The 14382-nt window shown below is 50.8% G+C and overlaps 4 protein-coding genes across 4 annotated transcripts; 2 read left to right on the forward strand and 2 right to left on the reverse strand.

The window, feature by feature from the left end:
* Positions 1 to 4558: 4558 nt before the first annotated feature.
* N7539_007460 (uncharacterized protein) lies at positions 4559 to 5044 on the forward strand (the record flags this gene model as incomplete). Its single annotated transcript, XM_056937061.1, has 1 exon — positions 4559 to 5044. One exon carries the CDS (start codon positions 4559 to 4561, stop codon positions 5042 to 5044), a length of 486 nt encoding a protein of 161 aa, XP_056787860.1.
* A 2390-nt stretch (positions 5045 to 7434) lies between these two features.
* N7539_007461 (pyruvate dehydrogenase (acetyl-transferring) subunit E1 alpha) lies at positions 7435 to 8822 on the forward strand (the record flags this gene model as incomplete). The annotated part of the gene is made up of 3 exons (XM_056937062.1): positions 7435 to 7554; positions 7647 to 7780; positions 7862 to 8822. 3 exons carry the CDS (start codon positions 7435 to 7437, stop codon positions 8820 to 8822), a joined length of 1215 nt encoding a protein of 404 aa, XP_056787861.1.
* A 596-nt stretch (positions 8823 to 9418) lies between these two features.
* Positions 9419 to 10579, reverse strand: N7539_007462 (uncharacterized protein; the record flags this gene model as incomplete). The annotated part of the gene is made up of 1 exon (XM_056937063.1): positions 9419 to 10579. One exon carries the CDS (start codon positions 10577 to 10579, stop codon positions 9419 to 9421), a length of 1161 nt encoding a protein of 386 aa, XP_056787862.1.
* An 857-nt stretch (positions 10580 to 11436) lies between these two features.
* N7539_007463 (mitochondrial 37S ribosomal protein uS4m) lies at positions 11437 to 12885 on the reverse strand (the record flags this gene model as incomplete). The annotated part of the gene is made up of 3 exons (XM_056937064.1): positions 11437 to 12282; positions 12355 to 12783; positions 12850 to 12885. 3 exons carry the CDS (start codon positions 12883 to 12885, stop codon positions 11437 to 11439), a joined length of 1311 nt encoding a protein of 436 aa, XP_056787863.1.
* Positions 12886 to 14382: the final 1497 nt, after the last annotated feature.

Consider the following 14382-nt stretch of genomic DNA (forward strand, 5'->3'; position numbering starts at 1 on the left):
TGCTGCACACTGATGGTTGGTATTCGGTATTCGGTGTTCTGGGGGCAGACTTGGCCTCGGTGCCTCCAAAAGTGGACCGTTTTTTCACACTTTAGCGGAAACCCCTTTGGTTGGAATACAGTATTCGGCAATGTCGCAACCGGGCCGTTGGGATGGAACCCACTTGTTGACAGCAGAACCTGCCAAGTTCGGTGAACTCTCAGGCCATGGCAGTCCGTTGTTGGCATCAACTTGGCTAGTATAGAACAACACATCATGGTCTTACCCTGGCATACCCAATAAAAGAGCTGGGCACATGATAAAGTGTCTCGGCGCCGACTGTTCATTCATCGTCGCAGAGCCAGCCCAAGCTATGTTGAATGGCTTCGGCTTGTAAGTGTAGTAGTGTACTGACCCGGGGCAAGTCCGGGAACCCCAAATTTGCGCTTCTTCCCGCCTGCATGTCCGCAATTGTGACTGCGCGTAATGATCAGCGCCGTTTGGACTTCCTGTACTGCGAAAATCTTAATGGGGGTGGGGTTCTATTCCCAGATATCTCTCTGCAAGAAAATGGATTCTGCATAATGGCCTAGTCTTGCCTGTCTGGAAACAGGCATGCAGCGCGATGGTGATCAGTACTGTTTGGTCTCTGTCGACTTCCTCTTCGGACTTGACACTTTTTTCAGGAGGACGAAAGGGTACTAGGCTGGCGGTCGTTTGTCCAGGCTATACGCGAATGGAATGAACGTGCATGCATGGGTCATTCCAGGTTTCGAGGCCGGGCGCCCTATTGCGAGGAGGAGTGCAGTAACTAATAGATGCCGACGTCAAAGACACCTATTACCGCACGCTCAGCTGACACGAGAATGTCAGTAGACAACGCTCTCAATCTCCAGATGTCCGGTCCGAAATAGTTGTTTGCTTCGTCCTCTTCTCGCAGTTGCCGGATATACTTCAAGTTGCATAAGGTTACTCCTCCGCAATTGCCGGTGGCGGACCCGTGCTTCAGGGAGCGATCCGAGCCAACGTTTCAGACGGAGCATAAAACACACTTGTCGTTGATCATCAGGAGTCGCTTTTTGAAGGACAACATTGTTGGTAAATCCGGAAAGTGACTCCGAAAGAGGTAGACAACCTTCCAGACTCAAGTTCAGGCGAGCTCATTCTCACCAAGCGAATCAAGTTTTGACAAGAAGACCGGTCCGAATTATGGTATCACAATCATGGTCAGGTTGCCACACTGTGGAAAGCAGTGAAGGTGGTGACGTGAGATAGAACGGAAGTGACCTCAGAGAAACCAGACGCACTGCCAAAGACACAAGGGACCTGGGATGAAGGACCAACGCTAGTCTCCGCTATGTTGACCTTTTCTGCCTCATCTATCTCTTCCTTTCTCTCTGGCATTCCTTATCCTCAAGTTTACCACCGTCTTTGAATACACGAGTCTTTCCATAAGTAGATAGTAGGTACTGGGACGAAACACATGGACGAGAAAATGGGTGAATGAACGGGATCTAAGGCAACTTTCATCAACTTGAACAGCAATCAGCAACCCAGCAAATTATAAAGGCCACGGCCGATTCCAACCTCAATCTGCAATCCGATTAATATGCACCTAGTTGGAGGTGTGTCAAAATGCCAGGTGCCACTCACTGTCTGGGAACTAAGATCATTGCTGCGCCACGGGTCTTTTCTTGAAGAACTAGGCTGCTTCTCAAGGAGGTGGATACGAATGGTCCTGAAACACATACATCTCAAGTCAGCGACAGGATGCTATGATTTTGTGTTTGAGCTTGTGTCAAAACAGGGATGGTTTTCTAAAAGGCCTGTTTGGAATCCGTCTTGTTCCCTTATGGCCCGATCTGAATGTCTGATTCCGTGCACTCGCACTCTGAGTGTATTCAACGAATTGATTTCAATCAACTTGAGTGGTTATTGGAGAAATAGTTCGAAAGACTTTTTTCCAGAGGCTGTGAAGGTGCACTCATTCACGATACGCCAAAACACCTTGGAAGGATACATGGCCTGTGTGAGGTGATTTTCTAGTGTCTCAACCTTATGGGTGATTGCTCCAAGTCTCAAAAAACCCTTGTCCGATCTTCGTTGAAACGCTGCCCACGCACGGATACTGAGTTCTTCCCGAATCGGTATTCCATCTTCCACAGCTTACCAAAGGCGTTTCCCACTCGCTAAATCAGCATCCTAGTCGAGGAACAATTACTTGATCACATAAGACTGGTCGCTCTCGTGAATTTGCCAATTCTAGTAGGTGCTATGTACCAGCTGCCCAGTAAGTATCTCTGCTTCTTGCGAGCGCCACTCAAATCGATGGTGTCACACCTGTTCACCCTATAGTACGTAATGATTTACTAATAATTATTCGAGGACTCGGCTGCCGACCCTCTTCAACCGCTAAATAGGTTAGTATTATACTATCCTCTAGGCTAAGTATTAAATTAACTTTCGTAGCGACGTAGACATCTTTAGCACCGCACACCTTCTTGGCTGGGTTAGCGGTTTTGACTCAAATCTTGACTTCAATAGGCACATACTGAAGATCCTGACATAGCAACCTCTTTGAGTAGGCATCGAAACTAAGTTTGCCAGTGACCCGATACCTACCATCGAATAAATGTCCAATTTGTACGGGGTAGGACTGTTTCGGGTTCATGGTGAGGTAGGAGCACTTGAGGTTGTGTAAATCAACGACCATGGAAGGGTACAAAACCGGTATGGCATTTAATGAGTGATACCCTTGTCAAAGTATTGCGGACTCAGCTGAAATGGAATGGAGATACCCAGATAGAAATTGCTTGGCCTTTGCCCGGGACATCGACGGCCATCCATGTGTCTGGAGATTTCTGCTACAACAGCAAGCATGCACTAAATAATTTTCCTTCGAGGTCCCAATCTTCCTAGATCATTGAAGGTTCCTGAAAGCCGCGAATGATCCACCGGAACCGTTCAGTATCTATACATCACATTGGCTGTCCGATCTAAAGACTCACGCTGGCCTTTGGAAAACAACTAAACATGCCGAAACGGAACCGCCACGTGTTGCTCGGCAGACATGATCAATGAACCTTGGGTTTACTCTTTCAAGGCAGGTCCCTTTGTTGGCAAGAAGCGATAAGCATTAACGCAGGTAGCTTGAAAATGGAGAGGAGTAGATGATAGAATGTGTGTGTGTGTGTCTGTGTGTGTCTGTATGTAAGCCCTGTTCTTTTTGCTAGAAAGTCGACTCATAATATGCTCAAAAAGTAGGTATCAATAGGTATGATCTTTGGTCTTATGTCTCGAGTGACTTAACTTTCCAAATGCCATGTCACTCTTGACTCGCTATTGTCTGTTGAGTTCAGCCTCTTCCTTAGCAATATATGATAGCAGGTCAGACTTCCGCATGCATGAAGCAAAGGCAGAGATGAATACGCGCCTCTGTGACCTGTGAGCGCTAAGACAGACATACATGAAGCAGAAGAAATTGAAGAGGCAGACTCTACGGATGGAAGGTAGAATCTCGACTCTATCACATGACTGACGGGCTTACAGTAAACAGACGCTCTTTCAATGACGAAAAGCTCCTCCAATGGGTATTACGCCACATTTTTGTCAGACAGACCGTGCTTAATCTTGCAGCTTCTCTCTTGCGTGATAGAGGTGTATCTGCCGCAGTTCTCGAGTTGGTCAGGAACCCAATGGCAGTGAAAAGAACTGACAGATACGAATCACATGAGTCCTTCGTGGATGAGAGACTAATGGCTTGACTCCGATGAAGGCATTCTGAGCTACCCAGCTCTGAAGATGAAGGCAATCAATATTTAAGATACACAACCCCCGAGGAAGCTTCAGGTTGAGGTCGCTGATTATCTACTTACCACACTTCGCAAACCACCCCGATTCTCGCCATTCATCAGAAGCTCCGGTCTGTGATCTTGTCGCACTGTCAGCGCCCACTCTTACTGGACTCAATCCCACATCTGGTCCCGCTTCTGACGGTACCACAGTTTTGCTCGTTGGCACCAACCTGAGCGGCTCGGCCTGGTGACTTTGAGTTCTGGTAGTAATTCTGTAACTGCAGTCCCTACCTCGACGAGTACAACAACTCTCGCTTTTGTGAGCCCTGCATGGACCTTTCCTGCGGGCCCGGCCAGAGTGACCGTGAGCGATGGTGGTCTCAGTAGCATCCAGCCAGTGTTCTTTACCTACTCCACCATTTCTGCTCCAGTACTTGATCATCTTTCGTCGAGCAGTGACCCTATATCTGGCGGCAATGTGGTCACAGTTTTTGGCACGACTCTCCAATACACAACCAGCGTGACTGTCACGCAGAATAGTACCCCGGTCACAGTTAGCAATTATGCTATCTTGTGCAACACTAAGCTTGCATTCGTGGTTCCACACGCCCCTCTCGGTGCAGGTGCAGCGACGGTGGTCATCAGTAATGAAGCTGGAGCAAGTTTTCCTCGACTGACTTACACATACAATGTTCCAAATCTCCCCAACGTTACCTCCCTGGGCCCTTTCATCGGTCCTGCGGCTGGGGGTAACACAATCGTGCTGACAAGAAATGGCTTCCTATATGCCTCTCAGGTGGATATCGGAGCAACTCCAGCCTCCAGATTCACTTTCGCCTGGCGGTGCCGGAGTCACATACACTTACAGTGGCTCCCCGTCGCCGACTATCATTGCCTTGACACCATACTCGGGGCCACTCGCGAGCGGGAACACGGTCAGCATCACTGGCACGCACCTGAATCATGTTACTTCGGTCACAGTTGGCGGTTCTTCCGCGCCGGTGTTTCCAATCCTTTCGCAGACGGCGATCACTGTTACCCCACCAACTGGTTCCAGTGCGACTGCCGCCAGTCTAACTATACCGGACGGCACGACCCCAGCCTCTTCCTCCTACACGTATCTCGCGGTCCCAGCGCCTAGTGTCGATATTCCCAACCACCGGTCTCATTTCTGGCGGCGCGGCGTTCGCCGTCGAAGGTACTGGTTTAACGGGAACACCGAGTGCCACTTTCGGATCAGCCCCGGCTGCCTCGTTGACTGTTGTTGGTGACACTCAAATCGATGGTGTCACACCTGTTCACCCTATCGGCGCGGTACCCGTCAATATCACCACACCAGGTGGCATTGATAACACATTGACCTTCAGCTATCAGCCACTCCCCGTCATCACCTCTATTAGTCCTAGTTCAGGACCGACTGCAGGAAGCACAACAGCGACCATCAATGGAGCCGGTTGGAACAATGCGTCTGGAGTTTTCCAGCGCAGCTGTGACATACACATATGTCTAAGAACGCTTGGTTAGTAAGCCACCGAGAAGGTGGAAGAGTGGTGTGAAACGTCTGTCATGGAGGAAAGTGTTCCTAACAAACTTCAATGTCCATTTCCCACTTCTCATTATCTGACAGATACAAGCAACGACTGTGCCCGGTGTCGCAACACGCTCGGGTGTTAGCGGATTTCCGGTGATTTTCATATTGGATACTTTCTTCCTTGTTTCCGGAGACGCTTCAACAGCGACTGCTGCTGTCCTCGGCTATGGTGACGATCCTGTGATTTTTGCCGATCTCTTCGCGTTCTTCTTGTCGAATTCAGGGCTGTGCGCAGGCGCTAACGTGTTCCGAGGCAACGCTCACGCGCGAATTGCAAGTCTTCCACGTTTTTTCCCCCGACAGGACAGGACGGGTTCTTTGCCACATGTTAGCTTTGTATTCAACTCTTCTACTGGGTATTCAACATTCCCTCGCCTGTCACTCATTTAATCAATCAATAGCAGCACATCTCTGTTGATCCTGGTAGTCCTCATCCTGCCTAGTGCTCATCATTGTCTTCATGTACACGCTTCAATCTTCTACTTCGAATAGAGAGCTGAAGCATCACGTAGCAAAAGGGTTTCCCAGATAATGTGCAGCCAAAAAGTCTTGTTGAAGCTTTTAGCCTTTTCTCCCCCTGGTAGTTCGATCGCCAGTCAAATCGACGGCCGAGTACTCGCGCAGTCTATCGTCCTGGTTGTTGTCTATGGTTAGTAAATACCCTCTAAGTCAAACCTCGTAAAGCGTGCGGGGAAGTCGCAGCCTGATGGGATTGAAAGTTCCCTCCAGGTAACAAAATGACTGCCGAGCACCTGGACTACATGGAAACCCATGGCTTCTGGTAGCGATGGAGGCCACTCGTGTACGATCAAACATTACTTCCATCCCTCGACATTTCCGGAGACCGATGTGACTTCAGCAGCTCCATAACAGTCTCCCGTCTTTCAGACCCAGCATCCTGACCCATCCATCCCTACGCTTGGAAGAGTACAGTCGGCTGACCGTGTGACCCAGTCCTAAATTCCAAGCGAACGTGAGATAAAACAAGTGCCATGTGCATCTAGACTACCCAGCAATTGCAGCACCTGTAGTAGACAATAAAATGCAGTCTGTCGGCGAGGAACTACAATGCTTGGCTTTTCTTGTTTCCACTGGCCCTTACAATTTGTAGAAATGGCTGATCATCTCCAAACATAGGTTCTTCGTAGTTTGCGGGTCCAATTGTTTTTTATACGAGACCGAAAATCTGGACGAACGTCAATTACGTCCAGGTTGCTTGACTAGGTGGCATGTGGAGGTTTACCAGAACAGCTCAGTAGCAATCCAATCCAGATGAACATGTTCTTGACCGCTATCCGCTCTTTCCTCGTCTTATACAGTTAGGGCTCGGCAATTGTGGGGCCGTCCGATATGGAAGTCTTGATGTGTATAACTACCTACCTGGATATACATGTAGTTCGCATCGACAGTCGTCTTATTTCTGATGGCGTTTGGATGTGCAATCCAATCGAGTCATTTTTGTACGTCCCTCGAAGCCAGGTGGCCAAAGGTTGATTCAGCTGACGGTTGTAGAGCCGCGCTACATATATATGTAAATAAAAATGTACTACTGTACTGTAGCTGGAAACGAAATGTACTACTGTACGTGTGATGAATGCTTTTAAGCCTGCGGGATAAACGATAATCCTTATCTATCCAGTTTCCAGCCCGGCGCCCGCAGGATAAGCATTGTTGGGATAGCCAGGCTATCCCGGATGCAGCAGCATCAGCGATCGGGTTGAAAGGTCACTAGGCGACTTTCCAATGACCAGGTAACGTAGTTTAGGACCGGATAAATTTGCTCAAATATTAGGCTTTCTTCGCATTCCGTCATTTCAGAGTAGCTATGTACCGTTGTACAGTATATACTCATATGTAGTGGATTCTGGAGTCTGGACAGCACCCATCGAGAGCAGCTGGTGAGCTCCGTGGGTTTGGTCTGTTTGCAGGAGCCACACCGGCGGCCCCCGAACGGGAAGCGCTTAAGTAATCGGGAAAGTTTGCGTTCCCAACATCTGACGGGAAAAGTGTCGCTATCTCCAACCACCTTCTCTCCGTCTTCAATTGGGTGTCTTCAAACAACCACACATCATGCTCTTCCGTGTTGCGGCCCGTCAGGCTGCGCCTCTGCGTCGCCAGGCCTTCGCTCCCCTGACCCGTCGCTCCGTCACCACCGACGCCGCCTCAGCACACGCCGAGAACATCCCGCAGGTTTGTTGAGAACCCCGTCCGGAAAACTGGAAAATCGACTCCGGGCACTCGAGAGCAGTTCAATGCTAACTGGGTGACTGCGCAATGGATAGGAAGATGACAAGCCCTTCACCGTTCGTCTTTCCGACGAGAGCTTCGAGACATACGAGCTTGACCCTCCTCCTTACACTCTCGAGACCACCAAGAAGGAGCTGAAGCAGATGTATCACGACATGGTCTCTATGCGGTATGCGCCGGATCCATCACCCGCCCATTCATTGCTCTGGCTTCGCTTTGAGTATTCTAACAGCTCGTTCCTCTGATACAGTCGCATGGAGATGGCTGCCGATCGCCTCTACAAGGAGAAGAAGATTCGCGGTTTCTGTCACTTGTCTACCGGTCAGGAAGCCGTCGCCGTAGGTATTGAGCACGCTATCAACCGTGATGACAAGGTTATCACTGCCTACCGTTGCCACGGCTTCGCTTTGATGCGTGGTGCTACTGTCAAGTCCATCATTGGTGAGCTTCTCGGTCGCCGTGAGGGTATCGCCTACGGCAAGGGTGGCTCCATGCACATGTTCGCCCCCAACTTCTACGGTGGTAACGGTATCGTCGGTGCTCAAGTGCCCGTCGGTGCTGGTCTCGCCTTCGCTCAGCAGTACAACGAGCAGCCCAACACCTCCATCGTCCTGTACGGTGACGGTGCTTCCAACCAAGGTCAGGTCTTTGAGGCCTTCAACATGGCCAAGCTCTGGAATTTGCCCGTCCTTTTCGGTTGCGAGAACAACAAGTACGGTATGGGTACCTCCGCCGCCCGCTCTTCCGCTCTCACCGAGTACTACAAGCGTGGTCAGTACATTCCCGGTCTGAAGGTCAACGGCATGGACGTTCTGGCTACCAAGGCCGCCGTCCAGTACGGTAAGGACTACGCCGTCTCCGGCAAGGGTCCCCTTGTCTTCGAGTACGTCACCTATCGTTACGGTGGTCACTCCATGTCCGATCCCGGTACCACCTACCGTAGTCGTGAGGAGATCCAGCGCATGCGTTCCACCAACGACCCCATCGCCGGTCTCAAGCAGAAGATGCTCGAGTGGGGTGTCACCTCCGAGGAGGAGCTCAAGGAGCTCGACAAGGCTGCTCGCGCCTACGTCGACGCCGAGGTCGCCGAGGCTGAGAAGATGGCCGTTCCCGAGGCTAACCCCCGTATCCTCTTCGAGGACATCTACGTTCGCGGCTCCGAGCCCCGCTGGATGCGAGGCCGTACCGTTGACGAGACCTTCTACTACTAGATGTGCATGTTGCGTGTATGAAGGAGCCTTCCCTGGAAAACACCTCTGTGAAAGGGTAGGGACTTTCGAAAAGAGCTTGAAAGAGAGCTTGTTCAATGCTGTTTGGGACACCTGGGCGTATTCTTATACCTGGACAAGGCATGACTTGTCTGTTCCCACCTATCATTATCTGTAATTTAGCCGATGACCACCATTTTCTCCTATTTCTATTTATCTCGCTTGGTTGCTTAATGTACTCTTTCCCCTTCCACTCCTGTTCACACAAGATCTATAGCAATTTCATTACCTTGAGCAATTCGGTCTTCAACTTCATCTCGTGGTATTCAAGGGCGGATGGTCATTAAGGTCTAGCTTGACTTCAACGCTTGTTGTGTTAAAAGACGTGGTACTACTCAATGGGTTTGGCACGGCGATCTTGTCTTTTGGTCTGGAGCTTAGGAGGAACAATAGCCAGCAACACATGGGGGTATCATAGTTTTGAAGAAAGAAGAGGTACATACTAAGCAGGCCACAAGACGGCGCCGCGATTTGCTTTCAAGCATTTATCGCCTGAGGTCTTAATGATAAGGGCTTGACCCAGGTTGAATTACTTCTCGTCAAGCAGGCTCCTGTCGGAGCATTTCCAAAATCATCTCCTGCGTTCGTTGAACAGCGTCAATCTTCGACTCTAATGCGGCACGATCGCGACGCAATTCCTCGTGCATCTCCTGGCGGAACTCTTCTTTCAGCTCCTGTCGTAGCTGCTCCTTCACACGCTCAATATCCAGTGGCGAAATGTTTTCCGACGCAGGCTGTTGCCGCCTTTGTGGTGTGCCTTGGACCTGTGCGCTTGGGTCGAGGCGCGGTTGCGCCAGCGCAGAAACAACCGGCGAGGAACGAGCATCTGCCTGTGCGCCACTGCCGGATACTGATTCCAGATGCTTGTTTAATTTGCCGAGAGTTTCGAGTACGGCACCGACGACGCGTCCATCAGCTGACTCTGGCTCTGGTCGGGGTGCGGCCGGATATGCCGGGGGCCATTGGGGTTGACGTTGGGGGCGAGGGGTATTATGCGTAAACATCCTGTCAAATCCTGGAGGCAGCCGAACACCCCCATTTGTCCCGCGGTTGAGAGGTGTCTCAGCTGAGGAACCCTCGGGTTGCATCGCACACGTTGCAGGTTGTTCGGGACTCCTAGTCACCAGAACAATCGGTCCCTTGTAGGGGTCAGTTTCCTCCACGCCTGTATCGTTTGGACTGGGGGGGGATGCCAGGTTGATTCTGCCCGAAACAGCGCCTGTCGGGCTAAAGAATGCCAGTGATTCGCGATCTGCTTTATTGCGCAAGCGTTTCCGCGTCATCATATCCCTCCGCGCGATCCGTCGTGCCTCGGCTTGCTCCCAGTTGTGCCACGTAGGAAGCCAAGCATCCAGAGCCGCACACCACTGTGGGTTCATCAAGTCGTTCACCGGAGTCGAGCCAGACATGTCCCGCTGACGTTGCTGCTGATCCTCGAGATACTTGATACGCTTCTTGGTCAGCGTTTCGACTTTTCGGCGCACTGAATGCCATGAGTATGGACGGCCGTTGGAGTCTGAGAATTCCGCTGCTATAACCTTCCACCAATTGCACAGATCGCTACGTCGGCCGAAGCTGCCAGCATGGCGATTACAGATCTCGAAGAGGGTCACCTCCTCCTTTGTTGTGAGTCGTTTCCATCCTTTGCGCGGTGTGTCGCCGTCGTCGTCAGCTTCGTGCTCATCTGGCAGATGATTCATTTGCCGGATCGTGGGTGGAAAGTCGGATACACTCTCGCTACCACCTCGAAAGGGGTCTATGTGCATGGATATGGGGTTTTCAAGAAAAATGAATCTCGATATGAATGTTGATGATGCAGGTGGTCGTTAATTATTTTGTTATCGAAAAAGCGATTGCGCCTCACCGCCTTCCTAAGCTCTTGGCATTGAAGTGGTCTGGTACCTAGAAGGGCGGCCGCCAGTGGCCAGCCGTGTCGTCAGGTGAGGGCTGAGTAAATGAAATTCAGCGACCTAGTCTCGGTGTTATGATGACAATTTGTAGGAAAGTGACATACCTGAGGTAAGCGGTTAGATTTTGGAAGTCATGCTTTAGTTTTGCCTGAGGTCTGGTAGGAGGTATAGAAGGAATACCGCATCACGGGGATGCTTGCACTGGGCGATGGCAAAGATATTTATACGTCTCGACCGGCTTGTTGTGGGTGACTTATTTGACCTAGACGCTTAGACACTGATATGCCTTCGTGATACGTACAACTTGTCGATTATGGTTAGCATCTTTTCATTGATGCACAGTTCTTGGTTATGACTAGGAGTGGTGGTACATGGGTAGGGAAGGACACAAGAGGTCGAGGTCCCGTTCAACAAGAAGAAGCGTCGAAATAAACATCAAGAACCAACACCATTCTGAACATGACACCGGCAAAAGAGACCCCCCTACTGAATACCGGGAAATATATATGCAGACAGAGATGTGAAAAAGAGGATATCACCGATGGAGAGACCCAATAGTACAGTGGAGACAAGTAGGGGGATGAAGATCAAATCGTAGACACAGACAAGGCAGAATATGTTAGCAAATCCGCTTGGGGAGCAATTCCTTACCACCGTTTCTTCAGATACCAACCATAGGCTGGAGTGCTGATCGACTCGCCGAAGGGAGTGGGCACTTCGGCTGAGCCAGGTCGAGCGACGGGGTGTCGAAGGTAGACGGCAGCACAGATATTCTGGTTGACTTCGAGGTACCGCGGAATGAACGCGAAGGGTGCCATGTAATCACGCGGGCGCCATGGGGTGGCATAAGGCTTGGAGTGATCAATAGGGTTGTCGCGCATCTGGGTCAGTGCGTGACGCAGGACATCGAATTCCTCGTCGGTCAGCTCAGAGGTATCGACCTCGCCACCCTCAGCAGCAGCTTGGAAGGCATCTGAAAGCGCATTGCTGGCGGCTTCACCCGACTTTGTGGAAGTAGGAGAGGTCTTCTTGTCTTGCGTCTCTCTTTCAGAACCCTTGGCGGGTTTCTTCTCAGCACGCTTGGCGTTAAGCAGCAGAGTCAGCTGTGAAAACTGGGCCTCCAAGTTGTCCGTCAAGACAGAGCTTGTGTCTGAACGGGACAGCACTCGGCGCACGGCCTTTTGGAAACCACGCAGTTCCTGCTTTCTCTTGGCTGGAAGAACGTCTTTATCCGTGGACATGATGGTTTTGGCTTGAGACATCAGTGCTCGTAGAGTATCCTTGGCGCTTTCCTTCTCCGTGGTCTCCGGCTTGGCCTCCGTCTGCTCAGCCTCAGCCTCAGTCTCAGCCTCGGGTTCGGCGCTCTTCTGCTTCATTTGACGGGCCTCACGTCGTTCGAATGCTGTTTTGGGAGCACCAGTGGCGTACATCACGCGCTCAGGGTCGACCTGGAAAAGATCGCCAGGGTTGAGGAGGTAGCTGGGGTGTCTCATCTGCGCGGTTGTTCAGACTTAGCGGTCTTGTCGAACCTTCAAATGTAGATAATTTGCAAAGCCTGCTCTTACCTTCTGGCCATTGACCGTTACTGCGCCGTGGATGACAAACTGTCTCGCTTGCCGTGTGCTGCTCGCAAATAGAGCTCGGAAAATGGCAACGTCCAGTCGGCGCTCGAGCGGAGCGAATGCCATCTGTGTGAAGGGAATAGGGCGACTGCGGTTCTTACTGCTAGTCTCACTCAAGCCAGAGCCACGGCCGGCGGACTCCTTGGATCCATCGTCGGCTGCGAGGTCGGTCGTGTTCATGGGAATAACACTGCGAATGTGCTTGGAGAACATGCGCTTCCACTGACCCTCTCGGACCTGCTCGCCATGATAGGCACGTGCGGCAGCTTTAGCTGTCCATTTCTGCTGGAAGAATGTTCGACTCGCCGTTGTTGGCTTGCGGAAGCGTTGCAAGTTGTACAAGTTATACTTGCTCCACGACTGGCGGATTTTCTGTGACAGGCGAGGATTTAGTCATTCGAACAGCTTTCAGCGCCACCAATGGTACCATTCACTTACCCCCTTTGATAAAGAGGTGCTGGCCGTGTTCCTCATGATGAAGGCTCCGTCGACAAGACCTTATGACACGGTGTTTGCTGGATCGTCTTCACACCCGGGATAGCCTGGATGCTCATCCTCCCAAAACTTCCGCAAAGGCACGTGACACTCCACAGGGCTCCTCCCCTGTACTCCTTTCCGCCTGAGGCATCACATATCAGGTGATGACTGTGGGCCTCACTTAGACCTCGTTAGTACGGGCAAGCATCACGTGCACGCTAACCCCCTTGCAGCTCGCTTAACGCTAGCGTCCTCGGGGGGTATAAATTGAGCCCTCCACCCCCATCCTTCCTTCTCTTTTTCTTTTCTTCTTCATACTTACCTTGTTTGGGTGACTGCGATCATGAAGGCGGTTCACCACAGATTGGTCCCTGCATTGCACATCGCGGCGGAACAGTCTGTTCAGCGGCCTTCGGGTCTCTGACAGGCGTATTCTTTGGCACCTTCCACATCGTGGATATTCTTTTCATCAAGCCCAGGTCAATGACCCGGCCTTGGAGAGGAGGTCGTTGTACAGTAGTTTTGAAATCAGTTACACCTCCGCTCTCTTGCGACTTCAATCCTGGAAAATACCCCCGCTATAGGTTAGCTCTGATCTGATCAGGTATTTCAGGCGTCATTTAAGACCGCTGTCCAGTATTGTTGCTGTATTCTATACAACATTCATACCGCGAGGAGTGTATCTCATACGAAACTTTCATGCACACGCTATCTCTTCAGCACCTCCTTTCCCCGTCCATCAGTCAACAACTTCCCGACACATCGCAGTTACAAGTCTCCCCAGTTCTAGTACGGATTTACTTCAAAGCGATATGGCTCCAAGACTCTCCCCTGCGAAGCTCGTTCTCATACGTGACATGATAGAGAGCCAGTCCTTCAGCACACCTGAAATGGCCGAACAGGCTGAATGCAACAAGCTAACCATCACCAATATCCGCAGAAACTTACGACAATTTGGAAGCATTTACGCCCCTCAAACCCGAGTAGGTTGGAAACGAACTGCGACACCCCAGATGATTGAAGCCCTCTATAATCATCTATTTGAGAAGCCTGGCTTGTACCTCGATGAGATAGCTGTATTCCTTTGGGATGAGTTTCAGACCATGGTTATAACCTCCAGCATTCGGAGAGCCCTTATCGCTAAGGATTGGTCGAAAAAAACTGCACGGCAACGTGCGAGAGAGCAAAATACTGATTTACGAGATTATTATTTGCAAAACCTGTCCGACTTCAAATCGTACCACCTCGTATATGTCGATGAATCTGGATGTGACAAACACTCTGGGTTCAGACGGACGGTTTGGGCACCACTTGGCAAGGCCCCTTTGCAAGTGACTCAATTCCACCGTGACCAGAGATACCAGATATTGCCAGCGTATGCACAGGACGGGATTGTTCTCTCACGTGTCTTCCGCGGTGCTACGGATGTAACCGTATTCGAAGACTCTTTAGCCCAGTTACTTCACCACTGCGGGAGATGGCCAGAACCTAAAT

Source organism: Penicillium diatomitis (assembly GCF_028827545.1).
Source record: "Penicillium diatomitis strain IBT 30728 chromosome Unknown utg000010l_segment0_segment0, whole genome shotgun sequence".
Lineage (NCBI taxonomy): Eukaryota > Fungi > Ascomycota > Eurotiomycetes > Eurotiales > Aspergillaceae > Penicillium > Penicillium diatomitis.